At 38.2% G+C, this 14,471-nt stretch overlaps 1 protein-coding gene across 2 annotated transcripts in view; it reads left to right on the forward strand.

Moving 5' to 3' along the window:
* The window catches only part of LOC140192735 (uncharacterized), a 49,736-nt gene extending 39,767 nt beyond the window's left edge, over nt 1-9,969 (forward strand). For both annotated transcript variants that reach the window (XM_072250243.1, XM_072250249.1), the window contains exons 9-10: nt 1,867-2,101; nt 5,700-9,969. In XM_072250243.1, coding sequence (XP_072106344.1) covers nt 1,867-2,101; nt 5,700-6,448 — 984 coding nt within the window. In that variant the 3' untranslated portion in view covers nt 6,449-9,969. The remainder of the gene's footprint in view (nt 1-1,866; nt 2,102-5,699) is intronic.
* Nucleotides 9,970-14,471: the final 4,502 nt, after the last annotated feature.

The raw sequence follows: 14,471 nt of genomic DNA on the forward strand, positions 1-14,471 counted from the left end.
GGCATTGCCTTTTGAAGATGTGCTCAAGAGAATCCAACTAATAGTGGTATAATATGCTGACCATATTTAAAACTTAAGGGCGATATGCTATCTGACCAACTGACAGATTACTTTGAGGTAACATCAAGCCAAATGGGTCACAGGGAGCTCTATGCTGTGGTTTGCTTCAACAATCAGAAAGCTTTTGATGAATTTCCCCAAGAATCTAATAGATATAGTAAATAGAACCATACAGCTCAGAAACTGGCCCTTTGTCCTACTGAGTCCGTGTTGGCATCGGCCATTCATTTATACCAATCCCCCTTTATCCTCTCAACATTTCCATCAGCACCGCTAGTATTGTGATGCTTTTGGCAGAGCAGGTTAAAATACTGAGTGGGGTACTTCAAAACTCAGCTGGAACAATTAAGGTTTGTAATACATGAAAATCAGATGCCCATTGCAAAGTAGAGGGTCTATAACAGGGATATAAGAATGAGCTGGAAATGCTATAGAGATGGTCAGAGCATCAGTGAATGCAGACAGCTGTACATGGATGACTTATATAATAAATGGAATTCTGCAATAACCATAATTGAATGGTGAAACAAAGTCAAAGAGCTAAATGACTTATTCCTGTTGCTATTTTCCTATAGGTGGTATAGGAGCTAAGCACGAAGCTGAGAGTGACCATGGAATCTTAGTGGATACAGTGCTAAATATGGAGACACTAAAGACTGTAGATGCTGGAAGCTGGAGCAACACACAAAACACTGGAGAAATTCTGGAGGGCAGGTAGCATCTGTGGAAGATAATGGACAGTTGAGACCCTTCATCCAGACAGGTCACCTGACCCACTTACTTCTGCCAGCATCTTGTGCGTTGATCGAGTCCTAAATATATCCAACCAACAGAAATACAATAATCTATAAGATGTTGAACTATGTTATCAAAACAGAAAAACAGAGGAAATAATCAAAACATGATGATTATATCTGCTTTTCTATTTTCCTTTGGCTGAAATGTGAAGATCATTTTTTAACTGGGTCACTGTTGGAATAGTTGTACCAACCAGTGTTGTCCATATGAATGAATGGGCCTTAGTTTTTTCTTTGCTGTCAAACTATCTATATGCTTCCAGTGAGGACTGGCAATATAGTTAACAATTAAAAGCACTTATTAAGCCTGATGAAATGTCTGCGCTACCACTGGGTCATTTCTGGTAAACATATGAAGCATTGAGTTACTTGTAAGGCAGTACTCAGTACAAAAGGGTAGTTCAAGAAGGTGACTAACCACTTCCTTCCGAAGGGTTACAGCCTTCAACGTCAAAGACAAAGTCAAAGTAAAATTTATTGTCAAAGCACCATATACTATCTTGCAATTCATTTTTTTGTAGCATTGGCAGGAGAATAAAGAAACATGATAGAATTTATGAAAATCTGTACATAAGCAAAGATTAATAAACAACCAACGTGCAAAAGAAGACAACGCACACAAATAAATAAATAATACTGAGAACATCAGTTGTAGAGGCATTGAAAGTGCATCCGTAGGTTGTGGAATCAATTCAGAATTGTTGTGGTGAAGTTATCCACAACTCAGTGATGTCCACATCCTGAAAAGTGGATCTATTTTAAAAATGAAGATACTTGGTGGAACTTTGAATGTTTTCATACACGTAATTATTTAACTATCAGGACTGATGAAGGGTCATGGCCTGAAACATTGACTGTTCATTCCTCTCCATAGATACTGCCTAATGTGTTGAGTTCCTCCTGGATGTTGTGTGTGTTACTCTGGATTTCCAGCATCTGCATGATCTCGTGTTTTTAATTATTTAATTGTTCTTTCTGATGCCTGCAAAGTGATTTTTGTATCTCTTAGAGAGAAAATGAAACAGCAAAGCAAAGCAAGGAAGTAGGGGGGAGAATTTCAGGTGAAAACCTACCATCAGAATCCCAGGAAACTAGGAAGGATACTGAACAGTCACATCAGGAGGATCAGAAGAACTCGGAGACACGTAAAATGCAGCAGGTGCAAAGCCCCACAACAAAAGAGGTGATTAAAGACGAGGAGATCGCAATCTCTTTGGAAAAACATAACAACTGTTTCCCAGAAGGTAACTCAAGAACTTTGTTTGAAAGAGTATTGCATTTCTTATCAATAGCCATGTAAATTTTAGTAATATTAGTGTTAAAGATGTACTTAATAACGACAATTTGCATAGTTGAAAATTACAACTGAGCAGACTAGAGCCAAATAGAAATGAGAGAATAGGATAGCATTTCTTGAAGCATTTAACTGAATGTTCATTTCTATAATTGAGGACTTTCATTTTCTCCTTATCTATTTATCTATCTATCTATCCATGCATCATCTCTTTCTGTCTCTCTGCCTCTCTCTATCTATTGAACCAGTTATCTGTCTTTCTATCTACCTCTCTGTCTCTCTTTCTCTTTCCATCTATCTCATTATCCAGACCCTCCCCCCAATTTCCCTTCTCTCAGGAGCCACTTTCAAGTGTTCTGTTGCGACTTTAAATAAGCCGCACAGACACTCCAGTTATAGATGTAAACACTCTCTATTCAGCATTACAAGCAAGCGTTCTGGAAGAATCTTTCTTGAACTTAAAGCAGAATGAGGATTCATACTCTTTAAGCAGGTGATTAAATTCATTTCACAAACAACAGAAAATCTGCAGATGCTGGAAATCCAAGCAACACACACACACACACACACACACACACACACACACACACACACACACAAAGTGCTGGAGGAACTTAGCAGACTAGGCAGCACCTATGTAAAAGAGTACAGTTGAACTTTCGAGCTGAAGGGTCTCAGCCCGAAACATTGACTGTACTCGTTTCCATAGATGCTGTCTAGTCTGCTGAGTTCCTCCAGCACTTTGTGTGTGTTGCTTCTCTTGTCTGATTAAATTCATTTTCAAGGTGGCAGTTCCTTAGTTCATTTCAATATTTTGGCCTTAGACAAGTAACTTTGTAAATTTATATATTTATATATGACCATATAACGATAACCATATAACAATTACAGCACGGAATCAGGCCATCTTGGCCTTCCTAGTCCATGCCGAACACTTACTCTCACCTAGTCCCATCTACCTGCACTCAGCCCATAACCTTTCATTCCTTTCCTGTCCATATACCTATCCAATTAATCCAATTTACAATAGGATTATGTCTCAGTTAACAGGACACTTTAAAATATCCGCATAACTGTTGATGGGCACAAAACCCCAGATACTCAAAATACAATTCTTTTATCACAGTTGTGAGACATGGCTGTCTCCATTTACAAGCACCCCATTTATTGATTTTTGAAACAATGCCTTCAACCATGCACTAAGTGACAGCATGGACACCTCATTCCTTCCTTAACTTCATCCTCGGATAATTAACAAAACGATTCATCTATTGTTTTACCTTGCATAATAAATAATAGTGAAAATCCAAAGTGTTCCTTGCCTTATCACTGGTTTCAGTCTCATTAAGTGGATGTTATATTATTCACTAAAGTATTTTTGTATGTGTTGATAGAAGAGAATGCGTTGTCAGTCTCTAAAATACATCTCTTATCTGAAAAGAAAAATGTCTAAGGTCAGTTAAGTAATAATCAATGGCATTTCAATATGTAGACCAGAATAGATAAAGGGAAGCTTTATAAGGATTGAGGACAGATAATACTCAGATAAAGAGATTCACATGTTTGGAGTAACTGATGCTAGGATGTTACTTATCCAGAGGAATTAAAAGATAGAAAAAACAGCCATAAGAAATTGGGTTACAAATGAACATAATTTTATTAAATGATGGAATTAGGTCCTCCAATGTGGTTAAGAAGAAAAATAAATTGGATTAGAATTGTCTTGAAGGCAACTCAAAAAAGTGTAAGTATACTAAAACATTACTGAGCAAAAATCTGAAATGAGGATTTGTGCATGAAAACTTAAAATTTTAAAAAAGCACTCTAATTAAATTATAATCACGAAGGTACTTTTCACAGTGTACAGTTCAGTTTTGGGGGTCTATTAATAAAACTATCAATGAAGCAATGAGCAGTGAGTGGAGTTACTGCCTTATAGCTCTAGTAACCTGGGTTCCATTCTGATATTGTGTATTCTGTACAACGTTTCTCTATTCTCCCTGTGGCTGCATGGGGTTTCCCAGGGTTTATTCCGACATGCTAATACATCCAGACTGATATGTGAATTGGCAACCCTAAACTGCCCCTGCAAATCATAGAATCTGGGGAGAATTGATGGGAAGATGAGAAGAATAAAATGAAGTTACAGTAAATGAGTGCTTGATGTCAGGGTGGACCCAGTGGGCTGGATGAGCTCTGTCCATGCTGTAAAGATTAAAGACATTACTCTTATTTGTCACATGTATATCAGAATATCGAAACACAGTGAATTGCATTGTTTGCTCCAAATCAAATCAGTGAGGATTGTGCTGGGCAACCATGCTTTCATGCCAACAGACCATGCCCACCACTTACTAACCCCAACTGTAAATCTTTGGAATTTGGGAGGAAACTGGAGCACTCAGAGAAAACCTAGGCATGCACAGAGGGAACATAAAAACTTCATACAGGCAGCGGTGGGAATTGAACCTGGATTGGTGATCATTGGCGCTGTAAAGCAATGCGTGAACCACAAAATGACCATGCTGCCCGCGACTCTGATTTTGAAGGAATGGAAAAGTATCTGCTCTTAGTGACCACTTTCTTAAGTACACCAGTACAGCTGCTTGTTAAAGCAAATGTCTAATCAGCCAATCATGAGGCAGCAATTCAATGCATAAAAGCAGCAGACAGTCAAGAGGTTCAGTTGTTGTTCAGATCAAACATCAGAATGGGGAAGAAATGTGATCTGAATGACTTTGACCATGGAATGATTATTGGTGCCAGATGGGATGGTTAGACTATTCAGACACTGCCGATCTCCTGGGAGTTTCATGCACCACAGTCTCTAGAGTTTGCAGAGAATGGTGCAAAAAAACAATAAAACATCCAGTGAGTGGAAATTCTGTGGGTGAAAATGCCTTGTTAATGAGAGAATTCAGAGGAGAATGGCCAGACTTGTTCAAGCTAACAGGAAGGTGACAGTAGCTCAAATAACCACGCAATAGAACAGTGGTGTGCAGAAAAGCACCTCTGAATGCACAACATGTTGAAACTTGAAGTGGATGTGCTCCATCAGACCACATTGGGTTCAACACCTGTACCTTATAAAGTGACTACTGTGTGTTTATAATGTAACAATTACATACTAATGTTGGCAAGAGTATATTTTTAAAGCAAGGAATAAATAAGGAGAGTATCTTTTCAGTTACTTACTATGCTAGATGTAAAAGGCAAATTAAAATTTACTGATCTGAAATATTGACTTCCATTTCACCAAGATGCTGCTGACTTGCTGTTTCCAACATATTCTGTTTTTATTTAAGACTCACTGCATCAACAGTTTTTATCTGATTATTTACTTTGCTTTGGTGAGAAGATGTCAATTTATATGAGTCAGGGCCTGGAACAATGATAATCTAATCCTGACCCCATTCAAAACCCACATTGCCATTATTTCTATATTTGAATATTAGATTATATATATTTATACTATTGATCTGGTGATTAAGCTCTCTAATTTAGTTAACTATTATCTAAGTACAAAAATTATGTTGTGTCCTTTGCAGTTTCTAAATTTGCAAACAGGGAACTTGTGCACTTGCATCTTCCTTCCTCTAGACATGCATCTGACCATGATGGCTCAGACTGTCACGGTAAATCAGAGGTCTCCCAATGGACTGTTGCTGCTAAAAGACAAGATCATAAGGAACAGATACAAGAGACTCATTTGCAACCAATAAGTAAACAGGATATTGAAGAGAATCACAAATCACCAATATACATCCCAGATAAAGTTGCACACAGATTTTTGATAGAGTCCAAAGGATATTCTAAAGCTCCAGCAGCCCATCATGAAACCAAGTTTAAAGATCTTCTTCGAGTAATGGAAGACCAAGCAACAGCAGCACACTGGAGGTATCAGGAGAAAGATGGGCACAGTTTTGTAGTCATTAAGACACCTCAATTTTCCCAATTGCCAAAACTCAAGCATGGTATTTACAAAGATGACCTTTGTAAAAAAATCAGCTGGGTCCAATCTCCTCAACATGGAACAAATAGGTCATCTCCTTTTTTGGTCAGTGGTGCCAGGCAGCCACTATTCCCACCTTCTCGCCAGCAGACTCTAATAGTCAAGAGCTTGCGTCAGTCAAAAGAGAAAACAAAAGCTTCTGTCACGAACAGCATATTCAGAAGGAACTGCATTCAACTGAAGGCAGCTCAGAAACCTACAGGTTTAAACCTACCGGTTTTGCCACCAGCATTTCAGTCAAAGTCAGACAAAAAGGGTGAAATTCTAAAGTTCGACTTTGTGTGACACATGAAGACTGAATAGATGGGGAAGATTTTCATGTTAGTGACAAAATCAAAATTCTTTCTATATACATTTACAACTATATTGCAACTATTACATAGGTTAAATCTTCTTCATTTTCTTCATGAAGATCCATAACAGGCAATGAATAGGCAGAGTATTTATCAGCCTATGGGAATATGACATTGCTGGAATCACAGAAACAGAGTTTAAAAAAAGGATGGGACAGGCAACTTAACATTCCAAGGCACAGAATCTTAGGTACAGTAGCATGGATGCAAATGATAAAGGAGTCCATTATTGCAGAAGAGAGGGAGGGTGTCCTAATAAGACATATGGGAAGCGTTTGGGAACAAAAAGTGAGTGAGAGTGATCAACAGAAGGTATAATACAGGCTTACGAGCAATCAACATGATATGGAAGAGAAACTATGTAGACAAATTGTCAAGGGGTGTGAGAGCAAAAGGGTTAAGTTAGTAGCGGATTTCAACCTCCAGAGAAGCGTAAAAGATGTTGATGGTGGTGCAATTTTTGTAGTGTTTTCAGGACAGCTTTTTAAACTAGTCCATAAATACTTCTCCTAGAGAAGGGACAGCAGTGGACATTATCCTAGGGAGGGTAACCAGGTAAGTAGACAATGCTTCAATGAAATTATGAAGATGAAATAACAATGGCCCATAAATTAATATCCTGCATTGAGAAAGATTATTCATTACCATTAGATAGTACCTTGTCAAAGTAGACTCGGGGCGAATTATTTTCAGTTGGGTCTACATCAAACATTCAAAATTGAAATAATGAAATAAATTTGAAATAGAGTGGTATTTCCCTAAATGTGTTTAAGGTACTCATTAGGAAGAGTGCTTCAGGAATCAGGGACCTTCCAATATCTAATTTACTAAAACATAATGACTTAAAAAACAGAAAGAGTGGACCATCCACCCTTTGTGCCAGCTCTGCCCTGCCATTCATAACTTATGGCTGATCTTTATTTTTATCGCTACGTTCCTTGATTCCTTTAACATCCAGAAATATAGCAATCGCTGTTTTGAATGAACGTTAATGAACTTGCAAAGCCATCTAGCATTGAGAATTCCAAAGGTTCATCACTCTCTGGGTGAAGAAGATTTTCCTTAAACAGCCTATGTGTTATTCTCAAACAGGGTCCCATGGCCTAAGATCTCACACTGTGGGGAACTATCCTCCCTGCATTTAGTATGACCAGCCCTATAAGGATATTGTAAGTTTTGATAAGATCTCTTTCATTAAACTCTAGAGAACATATTCCCAGTCTACTCAATACAGAAAGCCTGTATTCTCTGGAACCAGTCCCGTGAATCATCACTGCATAATCTCAAAGTGGGCACCTTTCAATTCTGAGAGGACTCTCTGAATAACTGAGGACTATTTACTCTTTGGACCTTTTCCAATACAGACCAGAGATATTTCTGGACTTTGTTGCTCAATATCATCCGTGATGTGTTTTCTCTCACTAAGTCGTGGTGCAATCTGTATCGGATTTCAGACCAAAACATATGACACATCTGCTCCCTGGATGAGGATTTCCTTTCAAGGACATCAGAGATGTCATCCTTCTTCAATGAATGGGGTTTCCCTTTCTCCAACATTAATGCTGCTCTCACCTGCATCTCCTCCATTTTCTGGACATCTGCACTCATTCTCATCTTCCTGCTGCCCTAGCAGGGATAGAGTTCCTCTTGTCCTCACCTACCACCCCAAAAGCCTCAGCATTCAATGCATCTCTCTCTACAACTTCTGTCATCTTCAATAGGATCTTGCAATTCAACACATTTTTAGTTCACTCCCCACCACCCTCTCCCACCCCCTACTGTCTGTAGGGATTGCTCACTCTGTGATTCCCTTGTCCTCCCTTGTCCATCTGTCCCTCCCCACTAACCTCCCTCCTGGCACATACTCCTGCAAGCATCAGAAGTTCTACACCTGCCCATTCACCTCCCCCCTTACCTCCATTCAAGGCCTCAAACTGACCTCCCAGGTAAGGCAACACTTCACCTTCAAATGTGTTGGAGTTGTCTATTGTATCTGGTGGTCCAGATGCAGCCTCCACTACATTGGTGAGACCCAACATAAGTTGGGCACCGCATTGTCGAGCACCTCTGCTCCATCCACCAAACAGGGAAATTCCTGGTGGACAACAATTTTAATTCTTTAAATTCCCTGTCCGTCAAGCTGGTCCACAGCCTCTTCTTTTGCCATGATAAGGCCACACTCAGGGTGGAGGAGCAATGCCACCTAGTTAGCCTCCAACCTGATGGCACAAGCATCAGTTTCATCTTCCAGTAATTTTTTCCCTCCCCCACTTCCTTCTTCTTCTATTTCCCACTCTGTCCTCTTACCTCTTCTCCTTACCTGCCTATCACATCCTCCTGGTGCCCCTTCTCCTTCACCTTCTCCTATGGTGCACTCCTCTCCTATAAGATTCCTTCTCCTCCAGTCCTTTACCTTTCCCACCCACCTGGCTTCATCTTCTAGCTAGTCCTCCTTCCCCTCCCCACACTATTTTATTCTGGCATCTTCCCCCTTCCTTTCCAGTCCTGCAGAAGGGTCTCAGCCCAAAACATTGAGTGTTCATTCATTTCAATGGTTGCCGCCTGATCTGCTGCGTTCCTCCAGCATTTTGTGTGTGTTACTACATATTCCAAGAGTGCATTTTAGATGATAAGTATTCAGAGGGAATACAGAATAAGCTCACAAATGGAAATGGTACCATTATCAAGATATGAGCTTGCATTAGTTGATCAACTGGTAGAGATTACAAAACTGTTTGTAATACAGAGAAATAGCTTTGTGTCAAAATCAAGGTCAAGGTCATTCTGGTGAACCATTAGATTGCAGTTCCACTGTGATATGATTATACTTATGCACTTTTAGTAGTCATGAATATTTATTGTATATGCACTTTTAGTAGTCATGAATATTTATTGTAGTCTATATTATGCTTTGATTTAGTCACTCAATAGAGTGCCAAAGCAATTTATGCATATTTTTGACCTTTTACATGTATAATAAATATAGTTTTTATAAATCAAACTGTACAATTTTAGTTAAATGAATGACTTTTATCTGTAATCCATGAATAGTGTTAAACATATGTTACAATGGCGAGTGGAGTTTTCTATGAACTTAATGTGGTTGACTTCCTCCTTGCTCAGGATTCAGAATTTGATGGAACATCCCTATAGATTTTCTATTCCTCTGACACGATTCAGATGATTGTAATTTAAATTTTCGATTCCTTGAAGTGTTAATCTCAGACAAAAATACAGAGTATTCTAACCATGTAAGATATTGATCACACCTCCCCTGTTTATCTTTATTAATGTTGTAATAAATATAGAAAGCAAAAGGTCTGCTTTCCTATCCTAAGTGAAATTACATTTCTAATTCTGACAATACCTTTATGAAGGTTTTTTTAAAAAAATACAGTACATATTAACCTTAAAGAAATCATTTGGATCTGTACCCAGAACTCATTTATCATTGTGACTAATCCCTTAAAACTGGTCACTTTTGTGGCTATTTTCTCTCTGTAAATTCAAATAAATAGTATTTTGTGAATATTTTGCAGTGTTTGGCCCATTCCTGATATCCCTCCCAGTCGGAAATTTCATTGGACACTACTGTACCTGTTGCAATTCACCCAATTGTAAGCTTTGTTTTGCCCTCACATTGTACACATATATTATTAACCTACACAGTTCTTTGTAGTTCCTCGATGTCAGAAATTGGATGAAAACATTACAGTTTATGACCTTTATAAATAATTTAGAATGATGTGGGGAGTACGTCACAGTGGAAATTGTTAACTATGCACATATTTATGAGTGGAACACCACCCCATCCCCTGCAATTCCTATTCTAAAAAAAATCGGCGATAATAGGTATTGTTGATGAGAGAACCTCCAATAAATTGTAAACTGCAGTTTACTGACCACTCTGTGGACCTAATGGTTACTGTTGATCACAAGGGTTCAAACAATTTGTTCCATGGAGGCTCTTGATGTAATAGAAGCCTTGAATAATCCTGAGGGGAAGAAGCTGAGAGTGACTGTGACCCTAAGAACCAACCAGTCCTGACACACATGTGTGGTTGTAGTAGAGGTTGCAGAAGATCACAGATCTCAGTGAGGTCAAAGCAACTTGAGTGTTGAGTGTCAGTGTGGTTCCAGAGAAACAAGGTTTAGTTAAGTTTAAAATCATACTGAAAGAATGTCCTAGGGGAACAACTTTTCCACCACAAAAGAGCAAAATTCCAAACAAGTACAAAGAAATGCATGCAAAAAAGTTCTACAAATTGCACCATATAGGACTTTGTGAAAAGCAGTCCTATTATCCATGTCACTAACTTCAAATATACAATTCTCATTAAACCTCATTGAGTTTCAAATTTTCCAAACTACTTATAGCTGTTTCTTTTACTATGTATGCTGTCCCATACTCCACACTCATCCTTTCTAACTACAACATGAATATTGTTGCCTATTTTAGTTAAGTATTCATTAAGAACCTTAGCCACATTTTTAATCACTATACATAGATTAAATATCTTGCCCCTAAAAACCTCTAGCAAGCTTCTTCCTTCGTTATCCCTTTGTTTTTTGTGCACTCAAAGTAACTCATAATTTTCTTTGCTGCTCCTTGCCAGCATTTTTTTCGATCCTTACCTTTGCTTTCTTCATTTCACATCTAAATTCATTCCTTTCTATATTCTTTCAATCTCTGAGCTATTGGTATATAATTGTTGAAGTTTTCCTTTCATTGCTTTAGCCTATTCTCTGTGAAAATCGTTCTCCTGGGGACTCTGGATTTGGCTGCTTTACACTATTTTTTTTGTGAAACATACTTATTCTGAACCCCCTAAATTTATTTCTATAATGCCTTCCATTTCATTGAGAATAATTTATTTTCAAGTAGCTGTTTCATTCCTGCTGCATCATTTCTCTGATTGCTGGCATTGGACTTGACAACTTAGAATGTTTACTCTTAGTTTATCGTTGCCCTTTTCCACAACCTAAAGAGATTGTGATTGTTTTCACAAAAGTGCTTTCCCACTGAAGCGTTGATTATCTGCACAGCTACATTCCCTACACCTAAGTTCATAATTCTCTCATCTAGTCCTCTTAGCTGTCTTGAATCACTGTTCTTCTCCACTTATTTATTTGGCTTGCTACAAACTCATTAAAAACATTCTCCTGAGTCCAATTTAGGAATTCTGTGCCCTGAATACACTTATCATTGATTGTGTTGCAGTTAATAGTCGGCGAATTGAGATAACCCTTTCATCACCCTCTGTCCAGTTTTTACATTGTAGGAATGTGCCTGTATGTTGCTCTTCTGTCTCCTCTGGGACAGTTTGGAGGGGTATAGTGTACCCTTTATGCTCCTCTTTACCAGGTTTCAGTAATAACTATTATGCTTCCATGCCTCATTGTACTTTAATTTCATGTTTTGTTTTCTGTGTTTGTTCCAATAAAGTATAATCTATTAAGTTAATCCACACTCCTTCATCATTTATTTTTTGATCTATTTTATATACTCTCTCATTAGCTTTCTGTCTTCCATTTCCATCTCTGACTTACTCCCTTCTGAATTCACACTCAGCTTCCAACCTCTTGTTAAGCCAGTTTGAACTTTTCCCAACAGCTTTAACAAATTTTCCCATGAGAATATTGGCTCTTGTCTTACTGAGGTCTGTGCACATCCAAGCTTCCTCTGCGATGGTCCCAAAGCTTCAAGAATCTAGTATTCATTTAATACACTAAAAAACAATCATCTACGATGAATACAATTACTAGAAGCTCATGAAGTTATTGACTAAACAGGTAACTACTAAAACCCATCGTTGTTAACTTGGGTTAATAAAACTTTTAATCAAATATGGAATTAATGTGCCGATTGCATGATTAGTTCCAGTTATCAATCAGGTCACTGCAAATTTGCTTGTTAGTATCACTGATGTGTGAACAGACTCAAATTGGAAGGAAATAAATGAGGGGAAACAATGATATCACAAAAGTGGTAACTAGTGAATGATAATTTTAAATAAGTACTTTTTGCATTTTTTCTTAGAGTAATTATTTATGTTGCTTTAAAATCAAAATTTCAAGTTCTGATCCTGATCTGAATGGAAAATTATAATTTCTCCAATGTTAGAAAACATTTACCTCAACACACACACACACACACACACACACACACACACACACACACACACACACACACACAAGGGCATCTCACTGTTCTCAGTAAATACACACTCAGAATGCACACACTTCCTAGCACACTTCAAAACCACACATTTCTCTAAGTATACATTCACTCAGACCCAGACTGCTCTGAGCTAAATACAATGGAATTTCACATGGCCTTCAATGAACACTTAAATTCAAAATAAATTTATTGTCAATGTAGGTGTATATATGTATACATACACACACACCTACTTTGACAATAACTATATATATATATATATATATATATATATCACCATTTTCTTGCAGGCATTCACAGTAGAAAAAATATGTAGTAGTATCAATGAAAAACTACATGCAAAGAAAGACTGACAAACAACCAATGTGTAAGTACGATAACTAACTAGCTGAATAAATAAATAATACTGAGAAAACGAGTTTGAGAGTCCTTGAACGTGGGTCCATAGATTGTGGAATCATTTCAGAGTTGAGGTGAGTGAAGTTATCCCTGCTGGTTTAGTACCTCTACTTCCCTTTGGTATTGTCATCAGCACATATACTGGGCCACACTGCTTTCAATACATACCAAAAACTGTATACAGTGAACATTCTGTATCTTTGGACTGTTCACTCGCCTTAGTATCAATTCATTAGGAACATACAGTGGGCTCACCACATACACTTCCCTCAGCAAATACAATAAACATGAGGTTTTATGTAAGTCTGTAATGCAAGATCATTGTAAATTATTTCCATGCTCTCCATACCTCCTTTATCCCATGATTTATCAGCACTTTATCAAAAAATCCAGAAACAAGTCATCATTGAGAAGAATTGATTTGGGCATAATTTCATACTTAATCTGATGAACATTAAAAAAATAAAGGATATTCATTTAAAGTAAATGTTGCTTATTGAATGAGCAACTCAGTCCTGATTGAAAGAAGCCAAAGTTCAAAGGGATATGGTCCAGACACATCCTATATACACACACACACACATATATATATATATATATATATATATTGAAAAGCACAAATCAGGAGATGGTTACACTGAATATCCCTTGGAGTACAGTTAAGTCAATCATCAAAAAAATGGGAAGAATATGGCACAGAAGTAAATCCACCTAGAGCAGACCATCCTCAAAAACTGAGTGACTGTGCAAGAAGGTACGTATGAGAAAGGCCACCAAGTCCACTTAAACAAGTCCCCTCGGAGCGGCTGAACGAGCGGAAATTGAGCAGTTCGGAGTGAGCCCAGAGTCAGAGTTGGCTGGCTGATTTCGGCTGGGAGTTGGCTTGACTGGAAGCTGGCTGTGTTTTGCTTGATGCGTGAATGTGGTTTGGAACCTGTTGAGGGAAAGAGAGTGGGGAAGGAACGGAAATTGCTGGGAGGGGGTCGTGTGGGTCCGGTAATGGCGGACAAGATAAGAGGCGGGGTTGAGGGAAAGAAAGTGGAGAAGGAGAGGGATAGAGACTTGGGACCAGAGATAGGCAGCTGGGGAGAGGTGGATTATTGTGAAGGGAGAAATAAAGGGAATGAGGAGGTAGTGAGGGGTCAGATGAATAAAAACCAAGACAAAGGGAATAAAAGAATAAGAAATGATAGTGGAGAAAGCTCTGAAAGTGAGGAAGATGAACAAGCTCAGAGAGGAGGTGTTGTCATAATTAGGTTTAATGAGAAGGCTCAGGGACATATGAAGAAAATTAACCCATTTGTGCTAACAACAACTTTGACAAATAAGACGGGAAACAGTATTTGCAAAAGTCCTTAATGATGGCAACTTATTG

This window comes from Mobula birostris, chromosome 2 (genome assembly GCF_030028105.1).
Source record: "Mobula birostris isolate sMobBir1 chromosome 2, sMobBir1.hap1, whole genome shotgun sequence".
NCBI lineage: Eukaryota > Metazoa > Chordata > Chondrichthyes > Myliobatiformes > Myliobatidae > Mobula > Mobula birostris.